Below are 23,455 nucleotides of genomic sequence, written 5' to 3' on the forward strand. Positions count from 1 at the left end.
AGCACAAAGTGAGTGGAGGACATGTCCACAATGATAATGCAGACATCATGATTTTCCATTATAATGTTTTCTATCACCACCATCTTACCAACGTGTGCAGAATGGCTGAGAGTTTGAGAGAGTGTGAGACTGATTGAAACTTGATTAAAGTCCAATGGTGAATCATTGTGCAGGAGAAAAGTTTGCTTTGAGTTCATCTCATTAGTTGCAACCATCAGACTCTGGGTAATGTAGTTCAGCGTTAGCCTCAGTTAAACAAGATGAAGAATCTACAGCTTTGACAACATGCTCACACTAACTATGCATCTTTACCATGGTCAGTTCGCTAACTAGCACCAAACTCATAATTATAATTTCAACTGGATACATTGAAATGTTAAGCTGATGCTGGTGCTAGGGGAGAAGTCAGAAGATCAATAAGGTTTCTACAATTCCTCCTCTGGGGTTTGTGAAGGTCTTTTCTACATTTTATGCCAATTCATCAGAGCTACTTCACTTAAATGAAAATAGTGATTTGCAGGTGGTGTTACAGGAAAAGCTGAAGGATGAGAACAGTTTATTTTTTATTTATGAGTTTATTTATCTATTTATTCATTGGGTCACTACAGCAAATTTAATGGCAATCCATCAAAATATTTGTAAAGATACTTTATTCTGAACTACAAATGTAAATCTCACGGTGTCAACAAACTGATAAGGTCATGCTGCTAACTGTGCTAAAAGTAAAGAAAATGTACCATTTGAACAACGAAGATGCATAATTTCCTTTTTATTGTCAAAGAAGTGGGAAATAAAATAAAAACAACAATGAACGCATACAGTGTTTCCAACTTTACAGAACCAATCATGAGGTAAGATTATGGTTTTATAAGTGTTAATTGATTGAGAAGAGCCAATACACAAACACTTCACGGTTGCTTTGTCTTTACAAAGGGTCCTTTCTCCTGTGAGTGTATTCCCACCTCAATAATACAAAACAGTGAAACTGATCTCTACAGTAAACGCCTACAACTGAATGTAAAATATAACATGTATCACTATACATTGATTGCACTTTCACACATTTTAGAGGAAAACAATAAGAATTACTGTATCTATAAAAGTTAAGACCCTACTTGTTCTTCATACGGAGTGATTTGGTTTCGTTAGTCCATGTCCAGTGACGCATTACCAAGCTGTATAAGACCTTTTGTTTATGTAGTGATGACTCTCCTTACACACCAAAACAGACATTTCCTCTTTCAGACAGAAAAAAAACCCAAAACAAAACAAAAAAAACAGCCTCTTAACACTTGCACCCTGTCGAGCCCCCAAGTCTTGTTCTTGGCACATAGGTCAGGTATTCATTTACCTTTCTAAATTAAGCATTTTTAAGGTCTTAACAGTTCTTTGTTGGAGGAATTTGCCTTGAGCTGTTTCATATCCATCTTAACTTTTATGCCTATGAAGCTCAGGTGTGTCCTCTGCTTTGCATCTACAGTTATGCTAGAAAGTCACAGGACTGAAATACATCTAGAAGGAATATTTGAGTCTGAAACGATGCAAAACTAGATTATGTTTCACGTCTTCTTAAAAAATAAAGTATCCTGCACAATTAGTATTATTCTACGTGAAATGGTTATTTCAGAAAAATGCATACAGAGAGTAGTTAGTACCAAAACCCTAATACAGCAAATCACTACTACCACAAACATCATTTGGCAAATATGTCATTATTCATCACCATAGTGTTGCTGTCAGTGTCTTTACTGACGTGTTGAACACTTCTGAGCATTAAATGGTTTTGTCTTTCCACCTCCTGACGCCACTCGGGTCAACCTTCCTCTTAAAACAAACAGAACATCAAAACTTTCATTGTAAAATCAGTTTTTCTTATCATGTGCTCTTATCATCTTTGCCTTAGCTAAGCTTGATGCAGTCTACAATAACAACATGAGCATTTTTACGATGTAAACAGAGACCATGTTGTGTCATCATCAAGGCCCGATCACACCAGCATCTATAATGGTGAAGTTTTGCAACCAAATCACTCAGCGGTGGTGCATCTGCAACCAACAGTTTATCAACATGGCTGTAGTTTATTCACCAAGTGAGAGATATTATCACTGTCAGACACTCACCAACTCAGAATTGCAATTTAGAGGCTGGTGTGTATGTTTTTCCCCACACACAGGTTTGTTTTTAAGCTCTGTGATATGAATGTACTATTATTAAAGTGTCTCACCATCCAACCTCCTGTATATGTGTTATAAGAACTGGATACCAGATTTCAAAATGGCACCCAGGTACTTGAAGAGAACTACTCTTCAAGTGCATAAAACAAAAAAAAAGCGTCTGACTTCTGGGTCTGCCTCTGCATTGTGTGACCAGCTCTACACACACAGTCCTGCTCGGCCCACAGACTTTACACTAAGAGATCACATCCTTCTCAAGGCTCTGGGACTGATGAAACATTCATAATGTCATATCAAGCAAAATAACTATGTCGTTAACTGAAGGTTAGCGAGCTGGTTTGTGAGCTTTCTTCAATTAAACTCTGTTGAATTAAATGATACACACTAGCCCTGCAAGCTGAGTAAATATGTCATAAAGACACAGACTATTTTCACCGCGGTGGTGTGACCAGGCCTTAATTCTGAAAATGTGTTTTTGTTCCTCTCAAGTCATTTCACTGTTCACCAAAAGTGATTTGAAAATAGTTTTGTTTTCCTGCATTGTTGTGAACGGCTGCTGTGCATTGTGGCATCTTTGTTCAGTAGGCAACGGGAGTATAGTTTCTGCATTAATCAGCATCAAAATGTAATTCTAAAAATACTTTAGACATGTTGAAAAAGAAAAAAGTGTTGCTTGAGCATTAAAAGAGTCTTATTCCCCAGCAGTGTTCAAAAAAAGACCTGAAAAGCAACTATTCCTCAAAGGAGACTATCAATCCGGGAGCTGGGGTCACCTAATGAGTCTCCAAGGTCAAAAAGCTGGTCCAGGTTGACAGTGGAGCTACAGAGGAAATCACTGCGGGCTTGTTCCTCTTCTTCAGGCCAGGGGCTCTCCAGGAAGGCTGTTGCTAGGAAGGTCTCCTCATCAAGGTCTGACACATCATTACTCCTTTGCGTCTCCACCAACACGTGGATGTCCGCTGTCCCTGCAGGGGCTTCAATAGGTGAGATGTGGGTCCCCCGCACTGTCAGGTCCTCGTCTTTCATGATGGGGCTCAGAGGTTCCCCTTCCTCCAGACTGAGCTCCCCACTAAGGGCTGAGTCCAGCAGGGCATCCCAGTCAAAGTCCCCCTTCAGAGGTCCAATCTCCTTCTGTTCGTCCATAGATAGCAGTGGTGAGCTGGACCGCCGAGGGGCTTTGGTGGCACCATTTCTGGAGCCCAGTTTCCTCTTGTGCCCATTTCTTCCTCTGACTACTGGCCACGATCCCAGCATGGTCCCCTCAGCAAGATGGGGGTCCCAGTTCTGATCTGCCCCTGTTGCCTCTTCAAACTCCCTTAGGAGCCTCTGGGATTCTGGATTGACATTGAGGCCAATCGGACCTACTGTAGGGCTGCAGGGGCTTCTGGACTGGGACTGGAGGTTGACCATGAGCCTGTTCTGCAGGGCTGGGTTAATCTGCACTGGGGGCATTCTTCTCTTCTTGTAGGCGCCACTCAGGAGGCGCTCAGCATATTGTGGGTCAATCTTCCAGAAACCGCCCTTCCCTGGTTCGTCCTTCTGCCGTGGCACCTTGATGAAGCACTTGTTGAGCGACAGGTTGTGTCGGATTGAGTTCTGAAATTAAAGATGCATATTTTCACATGCCAACTTTTTGACACCACCTTAAAGAAACAGTTTGCCACTTTCTCTCTGTGAGTTAATGGAAACTAGAAGCCAGTAAGCTGAGCTTAGCACTTGAAAAAAAAATGAACACAAATGCCTCCCACCACCTCCACCAACTTATCTTCATGAAATATTTTGTTCTATATAAAACAATATTAGAAAAACAGGTCATGATTTGTGTGAGGAACCTAGAGACAGTTTATAATGTACTACAATTAAAGCACTTGTCCAAACATCAAATCCTCATAGTGAAAAGTTGAACATCCTACATGAAGAAGACACGTGTGTTACTTTGGCTCTAGTTATCCTGAGCTTTAGAGGTGCTGGTAAGTGGATTTGAATATTTTGGTCTGAGCCAGGCTAGCATGGAGTCTTTATGCTAAACCAAAGGTTTCTCATCTAACTCTCAAATTAACATATTTCCCCAAGTTGCCAAACTGTTCCTTTAGACAAGTTGTAATTTATATGTAAGGCAGGAAGTACAGATGGCAGACCATGATCCACGATACATCACATTCATGCACTGTGTACCCTTCCCCACCCCCCTTCCCCCACTGAAATCTAAATAGAGCAGTGACCCACTGACCTTTGTTAAATATTATCTGCCCCATGTACTGCCTTGCAATAACAAAATGCTCTGAAATGACACTGTAACATGGGAGTACAGCTAACAACTTCATCAATCATTTATCCATAAAAAATTAAACTTTTCTGGAAAAGGGTTCAGGTTAAGGGACTCTGCTGTCCCTCACTTTACTCCTATATCACTTCCTTTTGCTCAAGCAGAAAAGCCTGTGAGCTACTAACAGTGTATAAAAGTATTCAAGGGTATAATTGAGGTTTTCTGTTAAGGTTTTGTGAAACTGTTGCTGGAAGCTGGAGTTACTGATGGCACTCAGCCAAGTCACTAATACTTCATCAGAGTGTGGCTGCTGGCTCACACCCTGGGTTCCTGCTAATGTGGATTTTCACTATTCTTTTAATTTACAAAGTCGTGTGTCCAGCTATGATTTGGGGCAAACAACAGTAACAGCATTTAGGCACAGTGGAAATTGGGTTGTATCATAACTACTGCGAGTATTTGATGTAATGTGCATCGGTGTGTGTGGCCCTTTACCTGCCAGGTGGGATCAGCATGGCGGTAGTAGCAGAAGTTGTCAGTGATCCACTTGTAGATACAGGACAGAGTGATCTTGCTCTTCTTGCTGGCCTGCATGGCCATGCAGATGAGGGTGGCGTAAGAGTACGGCGGTTTGATGTGCGCGTTTGTCTTGTAGTCGACCTCATCAGGACAGTGACCGTGCGCCACGATTCCGGGGAGGGACTGGATCCTGCTGTAGGCCGCAGCTGTGGGCTTCCCCGGGGTCAGGGGCATACCGATGGAGGCAGGGTCCCCGGCCAGTGGGGAGGCCGGGGAGTCGGAACCCAGCTGCTGGTGGCCGAGCAGGTGCGGTTGGTGGTGCGCCTGCTGTGGCACGTTGGCACCGAGGATGGAGAACTCCTGCAGCCACTGCAGGCTGGTCAGACTGTCGTCTAGGTTCACGGAACTGCAGCAGCTGCTGATGCTGCTGTTGTTGCTGACACCATCCCGCTCTTCGGCCTGAGCAGCGGCGGTCACAACCTCCTCCTCCAGCCCCACCGAGCCTTCCGGCCAGGGATCGGCACAGCTCAGAGACAGCATAGCTCTCTCCAACACCGCTCTCCTCTCTGTTTTGTCACCCCAGCTCCGTCTCCTCCTCCCCCTGCCACCGTCTGACAAGACCGAAAATATACAACCAACTTTAACAAAGTGTGAAACAACAGGACAATAATGTCCTATTTGAAAACAGAGAGCCCGTTTGTGCATGCGTAAAGTGAAAGACTTTCAGATTTGTAGATTTCCATCCCAATTCTCAGATTTGCATATCTGTTAACTGAATGGCTGTTTGATTAGAAAACCTGGAAACTAAAGAGAAATTAAAATAATCTACAAGCGCAGGTCTTGATGAGCAGCAGCGCTTTTCGTTCTCCAGAACTTTCCTGAAAACCTGCGATGCGCACTTGACGCGCAAAGGCGCAGACCTCATCTCCAAGGACATGAAAAGGCTTTGAATCCACAAAATGTTCGAAAAATGTTAGAAAAAAGTACAAACAAAATAAAAACTCTAACAACGATCATATTAAATAGTTATTATAAATGATCGATTGTTAGTTTTGAAAAAAAAATAAATTCTTTGCGTCGGGTGATTTATTGCATAGGGTAAAATATTATGGCCACATTTGTCAGCGCACCAAGACATCGTTTCATTAAATTAAAACTACTGATGTTATTTTGTAGTCAAACCTATAAGGCTACTTTTATTACGCAAAATGCTTCTCATAGTTTCAGTAGTGTAATATATAATTTCTTATGACAGTCTAATCTATTTGTTTAGAGGTGAACTGCTGTATTTAAAGCTGGCCCGGATGTTAAGGGCCTCCTGAAGTAGTACATTTCAACAGGTCACAGGTCTAAAAAAAAATTCTGGCACAAATAATCTAATATCCTTCCAATAAACATCCAAACTCACCTTTTGCCAGCTGCGCTGTAGGGACCTGCTATATGCAGAACCAGTAGCACATGAATATTTCCAAGGAGCCTGTTTTCTGTGCACCTGTTGTGAACTTGTGACTGAGAGAAAGAAGAAAAAGAGAAATTCCTGTGGATGCTGTTGGGTAGGTCTTTCTAGCGGTTGTCAACGGGCTGCAGGATCCGTCGGGCAGGCAGTTTAATACCTGGTGCAGGAGGTTTGTCCAGCAACCATAGAAACGGTACACCCCCTTGTAAACAGCTTCCAGCTCCTCTATTGGCCTGCTGGTTTCTATAGCGCTTCATTTTTAATCACTCTCAAGTCAACTGTGGCTGCTGCCGTGCGGGTTCTCAAGCTGCGGCCTGAGGACGCACCAGGGAACCAGCTTAGTTTTATTTCTTGAACAAATTAACTACTTTAATTTTGCTGCTATTCAGCTCTAAAAAAAAGTGATTAAGTTGAGAGGTTTAGAGTTAGGCACTGTGGCCTATGACTTTCGTTTGTTTCTTTTCTTATTGTCAAATGCTAGTTTTAATGATCTCAATATGAGTAGAGCCAAGAGCTGCACAATGAAGCAGTGGAACCTGCAGCGGTAGCCTATACTTACTACACTATTGTACTTAAGCCCAATTTTTAGGTACTTCTACTTTAAGGTACTTCTTGGGAGGTACTTCTATGCTTCTTGGGAGATATTGTGCTTTTTAATATAAACTACATTTAACAGACAACTATAGTCACAGTTAAAATTTTAAAGAAAAAGATATGGTAATGAATCTTATAAAATATTATTTCACTATACTGTAGTGGGGTATTTTGACTGCACATTTATTTGATACATTTTTACGTAAAGAAATCATTTTTGTTTATACAAATACAAAACCTTGTTAAAAACTTAAAGCAGTGGTTCCAATTTTGGTGTTTACAATGAATGAATGTGCAGTTTCCTTGTCACATTAGTTGTTTGGTATTTCCCCTCTAGACGTCTCACATGGCTTCATTTAAATAACTGTTTGATGTCATATGATCCAAATCTTCAAAACATCAAATAATTAGCAAACTAACATCCAAGAATTAGCCCAAAGACAAAAAATCAATACAAATTCATATATTGTAACTTTATTTTAATTTTTCTCCCTCTCCCATTATTCAGCTTATGACCCTTCACATTTATCTGGCAACCCTGGAGGTTGAGAACACAAAGTAAGTTAACTGTAGACACAGTAGTTCAAACGTACTCCACTGACGTCTCAGTATTAATGAGCTACTAATATCAGGACACTTTTTACTGCACAAATAGCAGTTTTAGTATTGACAGTTCAAGTACATTTTGCTAAAAAATACCTGTGTATTTTACTGCAGATATGCCTACCTGTAGCTGCATGAAACTGATTATGCTTCTGTTATCTGGTAGGATTTTGAATGCCAGACCAATGTTTCTTATCTCGGTTCTATCTGTACTTCAGTAAAGGTTCTCCCACTATCATCCTGCTTGATTCTTCATATTCTGCACATATGATGATGACAAAAAAGGAACACAGTTCTGCCACCTCCATCTCAGTCACTACCAAAGTAAAAGTTGGACTATGCTTGGATTTACAGGGGGGCATGTGTGAAGGAATGTACTTTTGTTCATAAGACAGAAAAGGAAAGAAAGGCGAAAACAAAAAGGTTTGGCTCCTTGAACGTTCTATTAGTGTGGCTGAGTGGTTTCCTGAGGCTCCTCACAAAGGCAACTGTAAAGCAATAAAAAGGCTTCCTCATCTCTCCGGCCCTGACGTCTCTTCAGAGTTGGACGTGGCGCACCGTGAGCTGCTGACAACCACTGCTTTTAATGCTGCAGACAATCCACAAAGCTTTTTGAATTTCAGTGTTTTGTTCTCAGGTATGCTTCATCCAGTTAATATGATCATTTGTGGAAGCCATGTTTAAATAGACCCAGTGCTTTTATTCATAACAAGACAAGAAGTGAGTATCTTGTCCAAAAACCAAAGTGTTAAAACAACACACTGTGGTTTTATGGTGGGATCTGTTCCACAGCAGTGAGTTTTACAGAGCAGAGGGGCAGGAAATGTCAGACTGGACTCAGATGGATTATAGATATTCAGCGAGAGTCTGCTGGTGGACTTGACAGACACACATGAGGGTGTGGACACATGGACAGAAGAAGAAACAAAGAGCGCAATGCATTTTTACCAAATGCAGTGGACTGGATGTATGAAGTAAAAGAAAAGGCACAAATAAAGCAAGGAGACAAGAAAATTGTGCTAAGAAGGATGAAATTAGGCAGAAGATTAAAAGAGAAGTGTTAGTTGTTGAAAAATTTACAAAACAAAGTGTAAAAAGATTATTTGGCTATGACAAAAATGGATAGGAGAGTTTAAAAATGTTCTTCAGCAATGCATCAGTATCTCCTGTGCTGGATGAGCAACAATGGGACAAAATGCTGGTCAAATAAAATATCCGCTTATTTGATTTGCTGATATTACATTAGGGTTTACAGCTGAAACAGCTTGTTTACTGATGGCAAATTAAGAAAACATGCCAACCATTGTCATTTATGACTAATTGTTGGCCTCTGAGAAAATGAAAAAGGTCATTTTCATTTCAATTAATCAAAGAAAATAATATTTTCAATCAGATTTTTATAAAGACTCACTGAGATCCAAATAAACCATAAAATAAAATTGATAAAACACCTGGCAGGTTGATTATCAAAACAGCTGGAAGCAGATGTTTGTTGGTTACATGACTGTCAGTTTAAACTGAAGCTTTTAATTGTGTTGAAATATATTAGATTTAATGCAACTAACCACAACAACCAAACCAGATTTTTTATTTGATTTATTAGAATTGTTTACAATACAAGCAAACCATGTTTTGACTTTTATTTTTTGTGGTAAGAAGAAATATTTGCATTTGGACACATGAGGGCGCCACAGGACAATTCAACACTGTTCACTACAGTCGTGATTCACTGTAAACACATCTGTCATATGTACAGCACTATGTAAAGGTCTTAGACACTAAAATACACAAGGGGCGATTTTAATATAAATGACATCAGTGGTTTTTCATTTATCAGGTAATTTAGTGCAAAGTGCAGTGAATGGAACCAAACCAGTTTTCTTTGGTTTGACCTGCACACAGTTTGTCCACCTTGGAGAAGCTGCTGCAGTTCTTCTGTAGATTCAGACTGTTCCAGTGTTTCTTTCTCCTCATCTGATCCCAGACTGACTCCACTGACTGCTGAGATCAGGGCTCTGTGGGGGCCAGACCATCTGCTGTAGGACTTCTAGTTCTTCTTGTCTCTGAAAATAGCTGTTCATAAACTCTAGTTTGTTCTTTATGGGCTTGTTGTCCTGCACAATGACCCTGGGATCAATCAGACACCTGATGGTGTTGTGTGATAAGAATGTAAAACATCTAAAGCGCCCAAGGCGTCTGCACAGTACTGCATGTGGATGTATGTTTTAAGTATGTACCTGGATTAGTAAGTGGTTCTAAAAAACCAAGAGGTACAAAGGAAATGTTAAGCTTGTACCGTAGGAAACTTATTTGTTCATATGAGGTATTTTACATTATACATGCATTGTAACCATGTTATCAGTTCAAAACTCCATATCTTAACACATATAAAGTATAAAACAGATGCATAGATATTTAACATGATGTTGTACAAATGTACATAGAGTAACATACAATATTAATACAATTTCAGCACAGTTTAAATGTGCTTAGCTCACTGGTTACAAGCACAGTCTTGTAATATTTATACTTGACTAAAAGTATCATTTTTGTTCTCTGCTTCTTCTTCTTTTCATCTTTTTCTGGTCATTTCGTGTCTCTCTAAGGTCACTTTGTGGTTCAGTGGTGTCTCTTTTGCAGCGTTTTCAGTCTCTTTATGGTCCTTTTGCTTCTCTCTGTAGTTGTATTGTCTCTTTCTGACAAGAAATATTATCAGTCACTTCACAGACAGGCTTCGGCATGAAGGCCATCTTACCTTTCAGACCCAGTAGTCTCTCTCAGCAGTCCATTCAAAAGCAAAACCGCCCCCAATAACTTTACAGTCCTGTACAGGTTTCTGCAGCCAGACCGTTATGTAGAAATAACAGCAGTGTGTTAACACACAATGAATCTGTTGCATAATAACACATTGACAGATGCAGGGGGAAGTCACAGGGATATCCACATGAAGGACATGGGATTCCTCTGTGACAAAGTCCAGTTTGTAATGTTAATGTTTAAGATAGCCCCACCTCTTTTACTGTATGTTCTTGTTTTGATGGACAAGTAACCCAAAGGTGAACCAATCAGACAGTAGACAGTATGGGTGACAGAACAACAGCTCCAGGAAATGGAAAAGAAAGAAAACAAACATATGCACTGGTCAGTAAAGATGAAAAACACACTGCATTAGAATCAATTTACAATATGTACTGACCAGTCATTGTCGTTCAGTCCACCACGACCAGCTCTAATCTAAATGATCTCCATTGTTAGCCATAAACTTTTATGTTTGTGTTTTATGTGTAATTCCATGGGTAATCTGTTATCTGTGGCTGCCAGAGCCCAACAGAAACTTCTGCTATGTGCTGGTTCAGCTATATTCAGTCAAACTGGAACAGGCTGAATAAATCTTTTAATCTCAGTGTGGAATGAGAGGATTTTAACCTTGAATCTACTTAAGGGGAAATGAAAAAGGAAAACAATTTGAGAGATTAGCAACGTGTAATCGTTAGACATCTAAAACTCTTAGGGTTTCTTCACAGGATGTGATGTGTTGGTGTCTTGTTCTTTAGTCTACTGTTGTGCAGCACCAAAAACCATGGAGCTAACACCCTGCAACAATACATAATAGATAGGCCTCCTCTGGTACATGTGCATTCACCTGCACTACAGCTGAATTATTCAGCCTGGTGGCAGAAAAAAAGCTTGACAGGCTTCTGGCCAGGGCCTGCACTCAGGTGATAAGAAGATTACTGTTAGGCCCGGTCACTCCTCAGTAGCTGTATCATACATGTCAGCCAGCTAGTGCGAGTTTTCATAACAACAAAGATCTATGGCATAATAACGACCTACTACATCTCCTAGCAGGTGGAGTAGGAACGTTCTAACATTGTTAGTCAAGTTACAGTATAGCACTGGGTATAAATATAAATATACAGTAGATACCTCAAAATTGCACAGTACAGTATTAGATAGATAGATAGATAGATAGATAGATAGATAGATAGATAGATAGATAGATAGATAGATAGATAGATAGATAGATAGATAGATAGATAGATACACATTCATAAACAGATAGGCCTGTGATCAAACACCATTAGTCCTAGAAAAAAATATTATATGTGTACAATACTTCTATACTAATGTTTCTGCTGCATATTAGCACATGAAGTATATTAAAACAGTATGACATCAATATGTCTTTAAATATAGACATGCTGCCCATTTATAATGCACAGTATTTAATATACTGAGTACATATCAAATTCATGTGTGAGCTGATGATAATGGTCTCTATCATATCCATTAATCCATTGTCACAGGGGTCACAAGGGTCCATATAGTCAGAAGCAGGCTGTCATTCTATCACAGGGCTGCCTCTGTCAAAATAAATAACATTAAAAACAGACGACATAACACATAGCTCTTTCCTTCACAGGAGTGTCACAGCTGCAGTAATACTTTATCCATAAAAAACCTAAATCTTTACTGTGTTTATGTGGGTATGATTCATTTACCTGCCAAGGGAACCAACCAATCAGCTCTATGAATTTACGCCAAATAGCCAATCAAACACATTACGTCAGTGTAACGGTCATGATTTAAAGCGCGTGTCTAATAATACCGGGCAACCGCAGAGGGCAGGGCGGTTATCACGGACACTGCCTCTATTTGACTCCACTCTCCGGAAGTGTACCTGAGCCCTAAAACAAGCGCACCGACAAATTTAAACGCTTCCCTCCGTCAGCCAATCAGCTGCGCTGTAGTACTATGTCGCTCCGGAGCTGTCCAATCAGCGTCGCGCTCCTCTTTGTTGTTGGTGGTGACACGAAAATATTGTTGTTGCTGCTGCAGCTGCGGAGACTCAGCGGCAGAGACAGACATACAGGCAGGCAGGGGAGACTGGGTCCGAAGGCTCAGAGCGAAGTGAAAATTAGATTTTTTTTCTTTTCTTTTGTTTTCGATTTTTAAAGCAACCGCGTGTTGCGTGGAAAGTGGCCATGTCGGTGAATATGGACGAACTCAGGCATCAGGTAATGATCAACCAGTTTGTTTTGACGGCTGGCTGCGCCGCGGATCAGGCGAAGCAGCTTCTCCAAGCGGCCCACTGGCAGTTTGAGGTGAGTCTAGACTCTGGATGGTTTTATTTGGCCTGCGCTCAGTGTCCTCGTGTGGGTGGGCTGTTGTTTCGCGTTTGAGCTGTATGGGAACCGTGGGCAGGTTCAAATGAACTACTCTTACTGCTGGTTTTCAATGTTTTCTGTCCAGGCGTGCGACCATGCGCTCCTGCGGCTAACATGCAGCTAAGCTAGCAGCTCTGAGGCCGTTTGTTTACATTCTTCACTGTGTCATTGCATTGCTAGTTGTTGTTAGCCTAGCCTCTGACTGGACCATCCAGCCTTTATTAAACGCCGTGGTCGCCCTAGTCCGGTTATTGTTTTACATTTTACAACAATCAGCTTCATCTTAAACCAAATCACTGATCCATCTTATAAGTCCAGGCCCGTGTGAAAGTGTGTTGATTGCTCACTGATTATAAACTAGAGTGATAAGTGAAACCCTTCGCTGTTAAACTGGTTTAAAACAACCCCATAATCACATTTTCTGCATGACTGGAGACTTTTCTGTGTGGTCTGACCAGTTTTTTTGTAAAATCAACACTGATAAACCGCGTGGTGATTTTTGTTTTTGGTTATTTATAACGAGAGGAGACAAAGAGGTCAGGCTTTGGTCTGACTGGTCTCCTTCAGCGATTTAATTTTATCTGTTCTCACATACAGTCCTTCTTGTGCTATATAGAGAACAAATGATTAGGTGATTCATCTGTTCTCTGGGTCCACCTTCCCCAGTCTGAGGACTTCCTGCTTTTGTCTGTTTTATTTAATCATCAAGTGAATATATTTGGGTTTTGGAAAAAATAGGACATTTGAAGACATTAACTTGGACTGTGGGAGACTATAATGGACATTACAGCTGCAACGATTAGTCGATCGACAGAAAATTAATCTGAAATTATTCAGACATATCAAATAAAATATATTTTTTGTCATTTTTAAAAAAATAAAAGGAGAAGTCTGTGGTTCCAGCTTGTCAAATGTGCACAGACATGATTTGTTTTGTCATGTATGATAGTAAAGAAAGTTTATTTGGGTTTTAGTCTATTGGCTATACAAAACAAGCCATCAGTAGGCATAACCTTGGAAATTCTTACTGTTTTTTATTTTACAGCAATTTTTCTGAAAACTGGGCTTCAAGTCTTTGGACTAATTACAGACTTTTGATCTAAAACACCTCCAAGTCAAAATCAAAACATCCCAACGCTCTAGCTGTCATTTAAAGGGAACAGCTGACAGACACCTGAAGAGTCTTTGACATCAGGTGGAGTCTTCCAGATGGTTCTCCTCAGACCACACCTCCACCCGCTTTAACAACCAGTCTGTTGAGGCTGTGCGGCCTGTGCCAGGGTGCAGCCGGTGCCAGGTGATGTCTCACTTCATCTCGGCTCCAGATCCTGTAGTTGCAGAGCTGACACAGTCATAAACCAGCAAGTCAAGTAGACCAAAAACTATTATGCAACAAGTTTGATACACAGTTCATGTCGGTCATTTTTTCCAGCCTCTCAAATGTGCAAATTTGAAGCTTTTCTTTTTCCTATTTGACAGGAAACCTAGATATAAGCTGAGAATATGTTTAGTAAAAGAAAAACTCTTCTATTTACAGACCATTGTTTTGTTGCTGCAGTGAGTCACTAACCTTTATGTTACCTGGACACCATAACTCTGTTGAACCCTTAGAGACAACAGTGAGGGGAAAAAAAGCCTCTGACTGATGAAAACACAAGCTGATGAAACTTTTTTTTTTTTTTAACATCTCTTTATGGCAGAGCTGCTCCAGAGACGGAAATATGCAAGTGAAATAAACATTAGTGGAGTTTTTTTTTATGTCGATTAGTGGTTTATGAGCTATCAATATGAAAACAATATAGTGATGATTATTTTGGCCATGTCATCCCCTTCAAAGACAGCAACCTGAGACTTCCATGACAGCAAATAGTCACCCAACTGAAGTGTCCCTGTGTAAGACACCCAGCCCCTACCAGGGAGGAGGACTAGTTTTTGCCCTCCTGAACACTGACCTCTTCTTCATTTTACCCACATTTTTAAGTTTCTTTTATCACTTGAGTGAGTTTTGATTTTGTTATGTCACACCAGTATAAATGAGAAAATAGATACGGAATAGTGTGGTGTTGTGTTGGGCTCTTCTCTGTCAGTAGAACCGCTGTGAGAACGTAGTAAACAGACTCTGACATTGGATGAGCAGTGGCCTGATTTCCCTCAGTGATGTGGTTCAGATGGTGAACGGAGGCCAAAGTCTTCTACGCTGCAGAAATACAGCTGTGCTTAACATCTGGCTTTAAGATACAGCTGCACCTCCTATATGAACATTCAGATGTACCGCCTGAATGCTGAAGCTTCAGCAGGTAAACATTATTCAGGTTAGACTTTGATACTTAAATTTCCTCAAAAGCGTCATCACTATAACAAGAATTTAACTGGAGGTCAGTTTAGTCAGTAATTCTCCTTACTTGTATTTATTAACATCACAAGTGATGAGGGCACAGACAGGGCTTGTTACATAAAGAAAACAGACTGTGTTGTAACTAAATCCTGTGAAATCTTATAAAACCGCAAGTTATTGTCACAGATGTTGGTGTTATTGTGATGTGAATGCGCGTTTGTGATACGTTGCTTGCCCATAATAATAGAGAGATCATCAGGCTTTTATGTGTTGAGTCCTTTTCAAAATAACAAGGCAAATGCTTCTTTGCATCTAAAATCATACGGAGCTCAAAAATCCACTCGATAGAATTAAACTGCCAAATATTCACTTTTTTTTTTTGTTGCAATTTGTACTTAGAAATCAATAGTTAAGGTTTAATATTATGACGATCGACTCATTGGTTAAGTGAGTAATCATTTTAGCTGTACTGCCTTTAGACACTTCAGATACTTCTAAGCAGAATTTCCAGTTGTACATCTAAAGAGGTACATTTTGTACTTTGTGTAAATGACTAAATCATAGGCAACAATATAGCGAATAACAGTAATTTGATTTGTCAATACTCCATTTCATAAACCAGAACCATGGGTGATATTACATAAACCACCTTAACTCTTAACTCCACTGTGATGGCTCCTCCCCGTGTTGTTTTATCACAGCTGTGGACATGAGGTGATCCTCTCTCCAGTGCAGGAAGTTCAACAGGGACGTTGGTGAGCATTGGTAGTCAGCTGTAGGTTAGTACTGTGTGTTCTCATGGGTAATTCTCCCTCCAGCGTGTTTGTGTTTACAGCAGCAGGAAACGTGAACTGACAGTGTGACATTACTGAGTGACGCTCACCGAGCATGGTCCTCAGAAGGAAACTGAGGGGAGACAAAGGACAGCATGGATTCAGCGGCTCTTTACACAATAGCAGCAAAGCACTTTTACACTTTCATATGTGTGTCACGTTGTACGGCAGGCATTCCTGTGCTGCCGCTGCTGTTGTCAAACAACCAGACCGTGAGGGGGGAGGAGGAGGAGGAGGAGGAGGAGGGGGGAACCACTGCATTCATTGAAGTGTTGGCAAGAAAGAGGCCTCCAGTGAAGGGAAATGGAGGCTACGCTGAGCAACGAAACCAGCACGCTGTCTCTGTCTGATAGTTTCTGTCCTGTTGAAAGCATGCGTGACCTAACCCCCTCTGTGGGCCTCTCGTGTTTTGCAATTACATTTGAGTCACAGGGCTAAGAATCCAGTTTTCCTAGGAAAACAGACGTGCTGGTTAACAACACTTGCTGTTGCTCTGAGCCATAACAAAGACTTTTTGTTTTGTTTGACTGACCATGGTGGAGGTGACTTATTTTGTAAAACCTAATAAATATAAACTATTGAAAAAAAAAAACAAACAGTAGCTCTTTAATCCCCTCACTTTTTATATAGCTCCCTCATCAGGATCAGAACATTTAAATTGGTTCAATAGTTTGGTTTATGGTCAACTACCTCAAAAACTACATTCCCATAAGCCTTGGCTGTACTTTGTGTTTAGGGCTATTTAGCAAGTGAGAGAGAGCTTGAATATCTCTCGAGGGTTAATCCAAGTTAGGGAACTGTTAGAGCTGCCCTAAAGTGAGGCAACACATGAGGGGCGTTCAGACTTCCACTGGACAAACTGAGATCTTATGATGCTGATAGTTACTAGTTTCATTCACACACTGATAAGTTCCTACCTAAGGAATAACGTACCCCCCTCAGCGTTTCACCACCCTGAATCACGCTGTCGTCAGACGCTCAGGAATGTCTTCTCCTGTCGGGAGTAGAAGCAGCTCCCTGATCTGTCGGGGCTGGCTGATATCGGCCCGTTGTTTGTTCCTCAGGGGTCATGCAGTGTGTTTGTGTTCATGCCGGCCTTGGCTGTGTTCACAACAGAGAGGAACAAGAAACCGACTCATTTCCTTGTTTGCACAGGGAGGCAGCCATGAAACCTGCTGTTTACATTTTAACAGTGTCTCTGTTTCCTGACCTCTAGAAGGAGACTTTATGTTGTGGGGCTGCAGCTGATTATTGTTTAGATTATTGATTCTTTTGCGGAGTATTTTCTCAACTCATCAGGTGTTTTGTCTGTCAAATGGTAGAAAAATGCCTCCCTGATATCCTGATGTGAAGGCAACACATGGTAATGCTTTCAGTTAGTTATTCTCAGTTAGCCTGCAGCTAAAATGAAAAAGCCAGCAGACTTTCTGGTCTACAAGCCGTTTTAGATCCCAGCATGGTGATAATGGTTTTAACCCTGAGCTCATGTGAGCAGTCATGCTAACCGACCCGTCGGACGGCTGCGAACAGGCTGGGGGGATGGGGCAGTTCCTCCTCTGTGTGGCTGGGGACCCAAGAAGGCAAATGTTTGACCTCTTCATTCCTGCCTGTTGTTGGGTTTTTATATAAATTAACACAATCTCCTTCTTCCCTCTCCCCCTCTGTGTTTTCTCCCTCTCTGTCTCTCTTCAGACGGCCTTAAGCTCCTTTTTCCAGGAGGCGAATATCCCCAGTCACCACCACCAGATGGTAAGTATATTTGGTTTCCCTGAACAGAAAAAAAAAAAAAAAAATCTGACTAAAGGCGGATCCTGTCATGGTTGATGGTGGGATGGATGCACCCACTGACCTGCTGGACTTGAATTGCACTTTCCAGACACTCTGTCAAGACTCCTAACAGTGAGAGCGATTTAGGGACGAGCAGGAATCACCTTCAAATGTTCACAACACTGGACCCAAAGATAATTTACAACAGCTCTCTTCTTTAGTATTACTAAGCACACACAGATTATATAATACAGGACAGTGTGCAAGAATACAAAACGCCACCTGGTTCTGTGTGGAATATACGTGGATGGATTTAAATGTGTCACACAGCCAGAGCAAAAAAAAAAGTAAAGAAAGTAAAAGTGCTTAAAGCTGATGCTGTGCTTATGCTGCCTTCACTTTACATCGTTAAGACTGTAGATATGAGCTTTGTGAGTTGAAAAAACTGTCATCAGCCACAGAGTAGGAAATGGGAACTTCTAACACCTGACGTCTCCCATTTGGTCAAAACTATTGCTCAGGTTGCAAGACACCATTATCTTAAATGGCTGAATATCCTGTGTTACTCGTGGTTATCAAAGGAAAATCTAAAATCAGCATGAATAGATTTACAAATTTGAAGTGTAAAATGTAGTTTAATACCATGGAGTGTTTACAGTCCAAAAACACAGCTCAGTGGGTTTAGCCTTCCAGGTAAATACTCTCCATTTGAAAATGATCTGGAAAGCTGAGCTCCAACATCTTGCCCCTGATACATGTTGTTTTGCACGAGTCCTCATTTCCCTATTTGGGGTGTGCAAAGTTAGCTCGACCCACAGAGCCACAGTGGCCATATTCATGGCAAACATGCCAGGTTGAAAAATACTGGAATTTTCCTATTATGGCCACTCAGCTTTGGGGGCAGGAATCTGTTTTCACACTTCTCACATCATTTGGATTTTAACCCAAATTGCAGGGTGTGTCTGAATGTGGTTATAGTTAGATTAAGAGAGCCTCTCTGCTATAAAGAAGGGTGTGTTGTCTTGTCATAATAACTGCAGTCCTGTAACAGTAATTATCAGCCTGTAAAGAGGATTCACCTGACAAAACGCAGTTCAAATGAATGAAATAATTATTGAGAGGCGGAGCAGACCTGTGTCTGCGTGTACAGAGCGAGGTCTGTGTCCTTGGCTCAGTGCTGCTTATGCAATCCTGTTTCTTAATTGTTGTGTGTCTGAATCTTTTCCCACCTACCGACCAACCCTGCCATATCCTGGGATTTGTCTGATCCTGATCACGCAGGAGCAGCATGCCAACGTCTGTGGCAGTCATGTTTTGGTTTCAGTCTGAATCTTTTTTTTTTAGTTTTTTATTCTTCCTCCCACTGCTCTTGTTTGGTGTGTGTGTGTGTGTGTGTGTGTGTGTGTGTGTGTGTGTGTGTGTGTGTGTGTGTGTGTGTGTGTGTGTGTGTGTGTGTGTGTGTGTGTGTGTGTGTGTGTGTGTGTGTGTGTGTGTGTGTGTGTGTGTGTGTGTGTGTGTCTCTGTCTCTGTCTCTGTCTCTGTCTCTGTCTCTGTCTCTGTCTCTTGTTGCCCTGGGAGACTGGGAGAAGCACGTTGTAGCTTGTGGGAGTGAGGATGTGAGTGAGAGGCGGTGGCCTGGGTTTGTTATTATTTTGGGTGCAGTGCAGTGACATCACCTCGCCTGAGGCTCTGGAGAGAACAGGCTCGTACAGGGCTGAATAAAGAATAAAGGGCATGGCACTCGGGGTGAGCATCAGCTGCAAGGTGGCAGTTCTCACTTCCCGCAGTGACCACCTCCTCCAGAGCCTGAGCTGACCCTCGCTGGTCAGCATGGATGCTCTCTCTGCTGATGACAAGTTTGTTTCTCTCGGCTACAAACTGAACCTAACACATCTTATAAAGATTTGTCTGAGTTGATGTGATCAGACTAAGTCAGGTCTGGTTTAAAATCTGCAACTTCACGATTTTAAAGCATGGACAACAGGTCACATCAGGCATTTTTCATTGTTTTATGACAATTTAAAATGATTAACTGATCAAAAAAAGTAAGTGTATTCATCAGGAGCTGCACAGGTGACTGTTACTTAAAATGATAACTGTATCACTCTTTAATGTATTTACATTTTCCTTACATGAAATATCTTTAGCATACTAGGAGAAGCATATACCCTTATGGATAGAGTTAATGAAACTTAATCATAACACAGTGAGCAGGAAACAGTGATGCAGCTCAGATGTGTCACTTTGGAGGCCTGCTATTGGCTGAGTCAGTGCTTTAGGGCAGGCGGGATATGATTGTAGATCTTCTTCAGCATCTCAGGGGTTTAATAGGATCACATGACAACTTTGTTTAAAGTAACTTATAGCTTTAGCTTTTAGCTCTAGATGTGACATTTACCTTTCTTTTTTTGACTCACTGTCAAAATCCAGGAACATGAAGACTCAGAGAAACCGAGATGTTTTGTTCTGAATCAGACACGAGAACATTCAAGGTCATCAGTGTGACAACGGCAAACCAGTTCTGCGGCATGTTTTCTGTTGGACGTTAACGCATGAGGGTCATGTGTGTACTAGAAATACTATGATAAACTGTGTGTTTGTTTGTGTGTTTGTGAGTGAGCCCAATACTTGGTGTTCTTCCCCCGTGGCATGACAGAGGGCCATGAGAGCTTTTATTGTTTATAGTAAACACAGATTCAGCCTGGACATTGGAAGTCCCTGAGGATGTGAGCAATGCCAGAGTCACAGCACCACTGAAACCAGTCTGCACATTCTGAGGGACAAACATTTATTTGTTATACTCAGTACAGTGAGGCATATGTTAGGGTGAATATATTAGAGCAGTATATAGATTTACAACAGCAACGTCAGATACAGTCGTGGCTTTTAATTATAAATTTTTCTAATAAGCGCGTGCGCCTTACCAACCCAAAACTAACCCATAATTTTATCTTCAGTTTATTATTGGGTCTAAAAATATTTAAAAGTGAAATTGTGTTAAAGTAAAATGACTTTCTTAAAGTCCATTGACACGTTTTGTTGTTGTTTGTTCTGTGTCACCAAAGATTTTCAGTTTACTGGCACGAGATAATCAATGGAAAACAGCCTGTGAATCCTGCCTTTTTGTTAAAAATGTTTCATCTACAAAGTTCTGTTTATTTTTCTGACTTTTTTTTTTTTCCTCAAAAAACACAATACACTTTAAGTGGTCACAAACAAATGTAATGCTGGTGTCCATAAAAATCCAGTGAGAATGGAAGTTTTCAGTGACAAAATACGTTGAATATTGGTTTGAAATAGACGTAAACAACCTGCTGTTTGACCATTTTGCTTTGTGTGAGTTTAGTGAGGGACATAAGACAAGTTTACAGCAGAACAGCCGCTTAGTATAAGTAACTTAAATGTGATAAAGAATAAAGCACTAAATATTTAACACTATATACTCGGTGACAATAAAGTGTAATGAGGCCAAAATAATCGCAAATTAAGTGAGAACACAAGGGAATTGCAATAAAAGTTAAAGGCAAAAGCTGCACTTCAGTGAATGGACTGGTGGAAAGTAAACTGCAGCGTTAGCAGCACAGGAACCTTTTAAACCTTAAAGCAGCGAAAACAAAGCGTGTCTCTGCAAACAGTAGTTCAGGAGGTTAACAGCTGATGTGTGTGATTGAATTATAGTTATTTTGGCTGCACAGAAACATCCTAAACATGTGTGATTGATTTATTTATTTATTTTTTGTCTAAATATATCAGTGTTCCTTCTAGCCTCCTGCTGCACAGCTGAGTGTCCTCCTCTATTTCTGGCCGTCACCTGATCTGTGTGCAACTTTTCAAATTACACTTTAATTGATGTTCTCACTGCAGACTTTTGGCATTTAGCTGAGTTTTGCACACGGCCAACATATCCACAGTCAGAAACAGAGGAGTGAAACCAGGGGCAGCTGCTAAATATTTTTCTAGGTGACGCTATGCCATGTCCTACCACTTTCAGAAACTGTGATTTAATGCGGGTCAAAGAAATGTCAGTAAATGCAGTCGATGTATCAGAAGTTCTTTGCTGGTTGGTTTAATTATCCAATGCCAACAATAAAAACAACAGAATGGGTGAAACAAAACCAGCATCTCCTCCTACTCTATTATTAATAGTGATTAACTGATAATTTATTAATTATTGATATTTAGCTTTCTGCTAAATTCCCTCCTCTTGCTGTCCCACAGATGTGTACCCCCAGAAACACTCCCGCCACACCACCGAACTTCCCAGACGCCATAACCATGTTCTCCAAACTGCGGGCATCTGAGTGCGGCTCCGGCACGGGCAGCGGCCCCTCCCAGGTGTCCATGGCCTGCTCCCCACCGGCCCCCTCCTCCACGTCAGGTTTCAGCTCCTTCTGGGCCTCCTCGCCTCCCAGCCACCAGCCGGCCTGGCTTCCCCCGTCGTCGCCCACAGGCCACCATATGCACCACCACTACCACCACCACCACATGCAACAGACTCCCATGTGGCCCCCTGTCTCTCAGCCCAACAGCTCCCAGCAGCCCCCTGTCGTATCGGCACTCCACGGCCAGAGATGAGACTGTGTGGTGGGCTGTGGGGGCAATGGGTGGGGGGGGAGCAGGGAGGTAGGCCCGAGCACCTGGTTCACATGTAGCCAAGTGAATCCATTTTGGGAGCAGGTGGGTGGGGGATGTTGCTGTGGGTGGGCGGGTGGGGTGGGGTTCAGGCATGGAGTAAGAGAAGATACCCATATGGAAAAAAAGACAAAGGCACCACTGTTTTGTTGTCTTGTTTTTCTGAACTGAAGACGAGCAGCTTGTCCCTGCAGGACACGTTTCCTCTCCGTCTTCATCACATCGTCATCCAAGCCACGGAAGAACCCAGGAGTCACTGACAACACTGAGAAACTTAAAGCTGGACTGTCTGAACCCAAAAACACTTTTTGTTTGGGAGAAAACACAAACTTTTTTTTAACGCTGATGCATCCAATCCCAAGACCCATCAGAGCACTTCCTAAGGATAGGAGCCATGTGATCTATTGAAGTGCTTTGTAGTTTTTAATTTAATTTTTTTGTTCTTTAATAGTGATGAGAAATTATCATACAGGACGTTGGCTATAACCTTCAGACAAACAAAGGAACAGGACTTTGAATCTGAAAGCCTGTGGATGAAAATGATTTTGGAGAATGTTTCCGGGAGGGTGGGGGCGTGTACAGTGTGGACAGGATTATAGATGAATATCAACAGTGCGGCCGTAAAGTTGAGTTTCATTTTACAGCCATAAAAATGCTTCACAGAGTGAAACTCGACTCCGGCGTGGTCGCATGATCTCGTGTCAGGGATGCAGGGCTCCGTGTGAGGACACTAAAGTTGTGTTGGGAAGAGCTCCAGTTTGTGCTACTCAGTAAAACATTTCTTTGAAAATTCAATTCAGAAGTCACTTTAAAGATGAATCCTCAAACACGTGTTATTGATTGAGCAACTGAAAATTTGTTAAATGACCTTCAAACATTGGGGGGTAATTATTATATATATATATATATATATACATATATTTTTTTTTTTTTTTTTTTTTGGAAAAAGGTTCCTAAACTTTGATTCAAACCTTAAAATGAACCCACGAGAAGCATAAACTGGAAAATGTGTCAGAAAAACACGGTCAACGAGGACAATAAGTTGAGATCGGTGACTTGGGTACAATGGCAACGCTTGCAATAATTTTTCAGAGATGGAGAGTTGACA

At 41.3% G+C, this 23,455-nt stretch overlaps 2 protein-coding genes across 2 annotated transcripts; one reads left to right on the forward strand and one right to left on the reverse strand.

Moving 5' to 3' along the window:
* Window positions 1-749: 749 nt before the first annotated feature.
* Window positions 750-6,526, reverse strand: foxj1a (forkhead box J1a). Its single transcript, XM_026326249.1, has 3 exons — window positions 6,368-6,526; window positions 4,936-5,570; window positions 750-3,770 (listed from the first exon to the last, which is right to left on the reverse strand). Exons 2-3 carry the CDS (start codon window positions 5,497-5,499, stop codon window positions 2,913-2,915), a joined length of 1,422 nt encoding a protein of 473 aa, XP_026182034.1. The 5' UTR covers window positions 5,500-5,570; window positions 6,368-6,526; the 3' UTR covers window positions 750-2,912.
* Window positions 6,527-12,429: 5,903 nt separating this feature from the next.
* Window positions 12,430-22,397, forward strand: ubald2 (UBA-like domain containing 2). Its single transcript, XM_026325826.1, has 3 exons — window positions 12,430-12,717; window positions 17,641-17,697; window positions 21,934-22,397. Exons 1-3 carry the CDS (start codon window positions 12,598-12,600, stop codon window positions 22,288-22,290), a joined length of 534 nt encoding a protein of 177 aa, XP_026181611.1. The 5' UTR covers window positions 12,430-12,597; the 3' UTR covers window positions 22,291-22,397.
* The last annotated feature ends 1,058 nt before the right edge of the window (window positions 22,398-23,455 follow it).

The sequence above is a fragment of the Mastacembelus armatus genome, chromosome 8, assembly GCF_900324485.2.
Source record: "Mastacembelus armatus chromosome 8, fMasArm1.2, whole genome shotgun sequence".
Taxonomy (NCBI): Eukaryota; Metazoa; Chordata; class Actinopteri; order Synbranchiformes; family Mastacembelidae; genus Mastacembelus; species Mastacembelus armatus.

Coding starts and splice junctions, on each gene's coding strand:
- foxj1a (XM_026326249.1), bottom strand. CDS start 5,499: ATGCTGTCTCTGAGCTGTGCCGATCCCTGGCCGGAAGGCTCGGTGGGG. Junction 3,771..4,935: donor ATGCTGATCCCACCTGGCAG/GTAAAGGGCCAC, acceptor CTTTAATTTCAG/AACTCAATCCGACACAACCT.
- ubald2 (XM_026325826.1), top strand. CDS start 12,598: ATGTCGGTGAATATGGACGAACTCAGGCATCAGGTAATGATCAACCAG. Junction 12,718..17,640: donor CGGCCCACTGGCAGTTTGAG/GTGAGTCTAGAC, acceptor GTCTCTCTTCAG/ACGGCCTTAAGCTCCTTTTT. Junction 17,698..21,933: donor CCAGTCACCACCACCAGATG/GTAAGTATATTT, acceptor GCTGTCCCACAG/ATGTGTACCCCCAGAAACAC.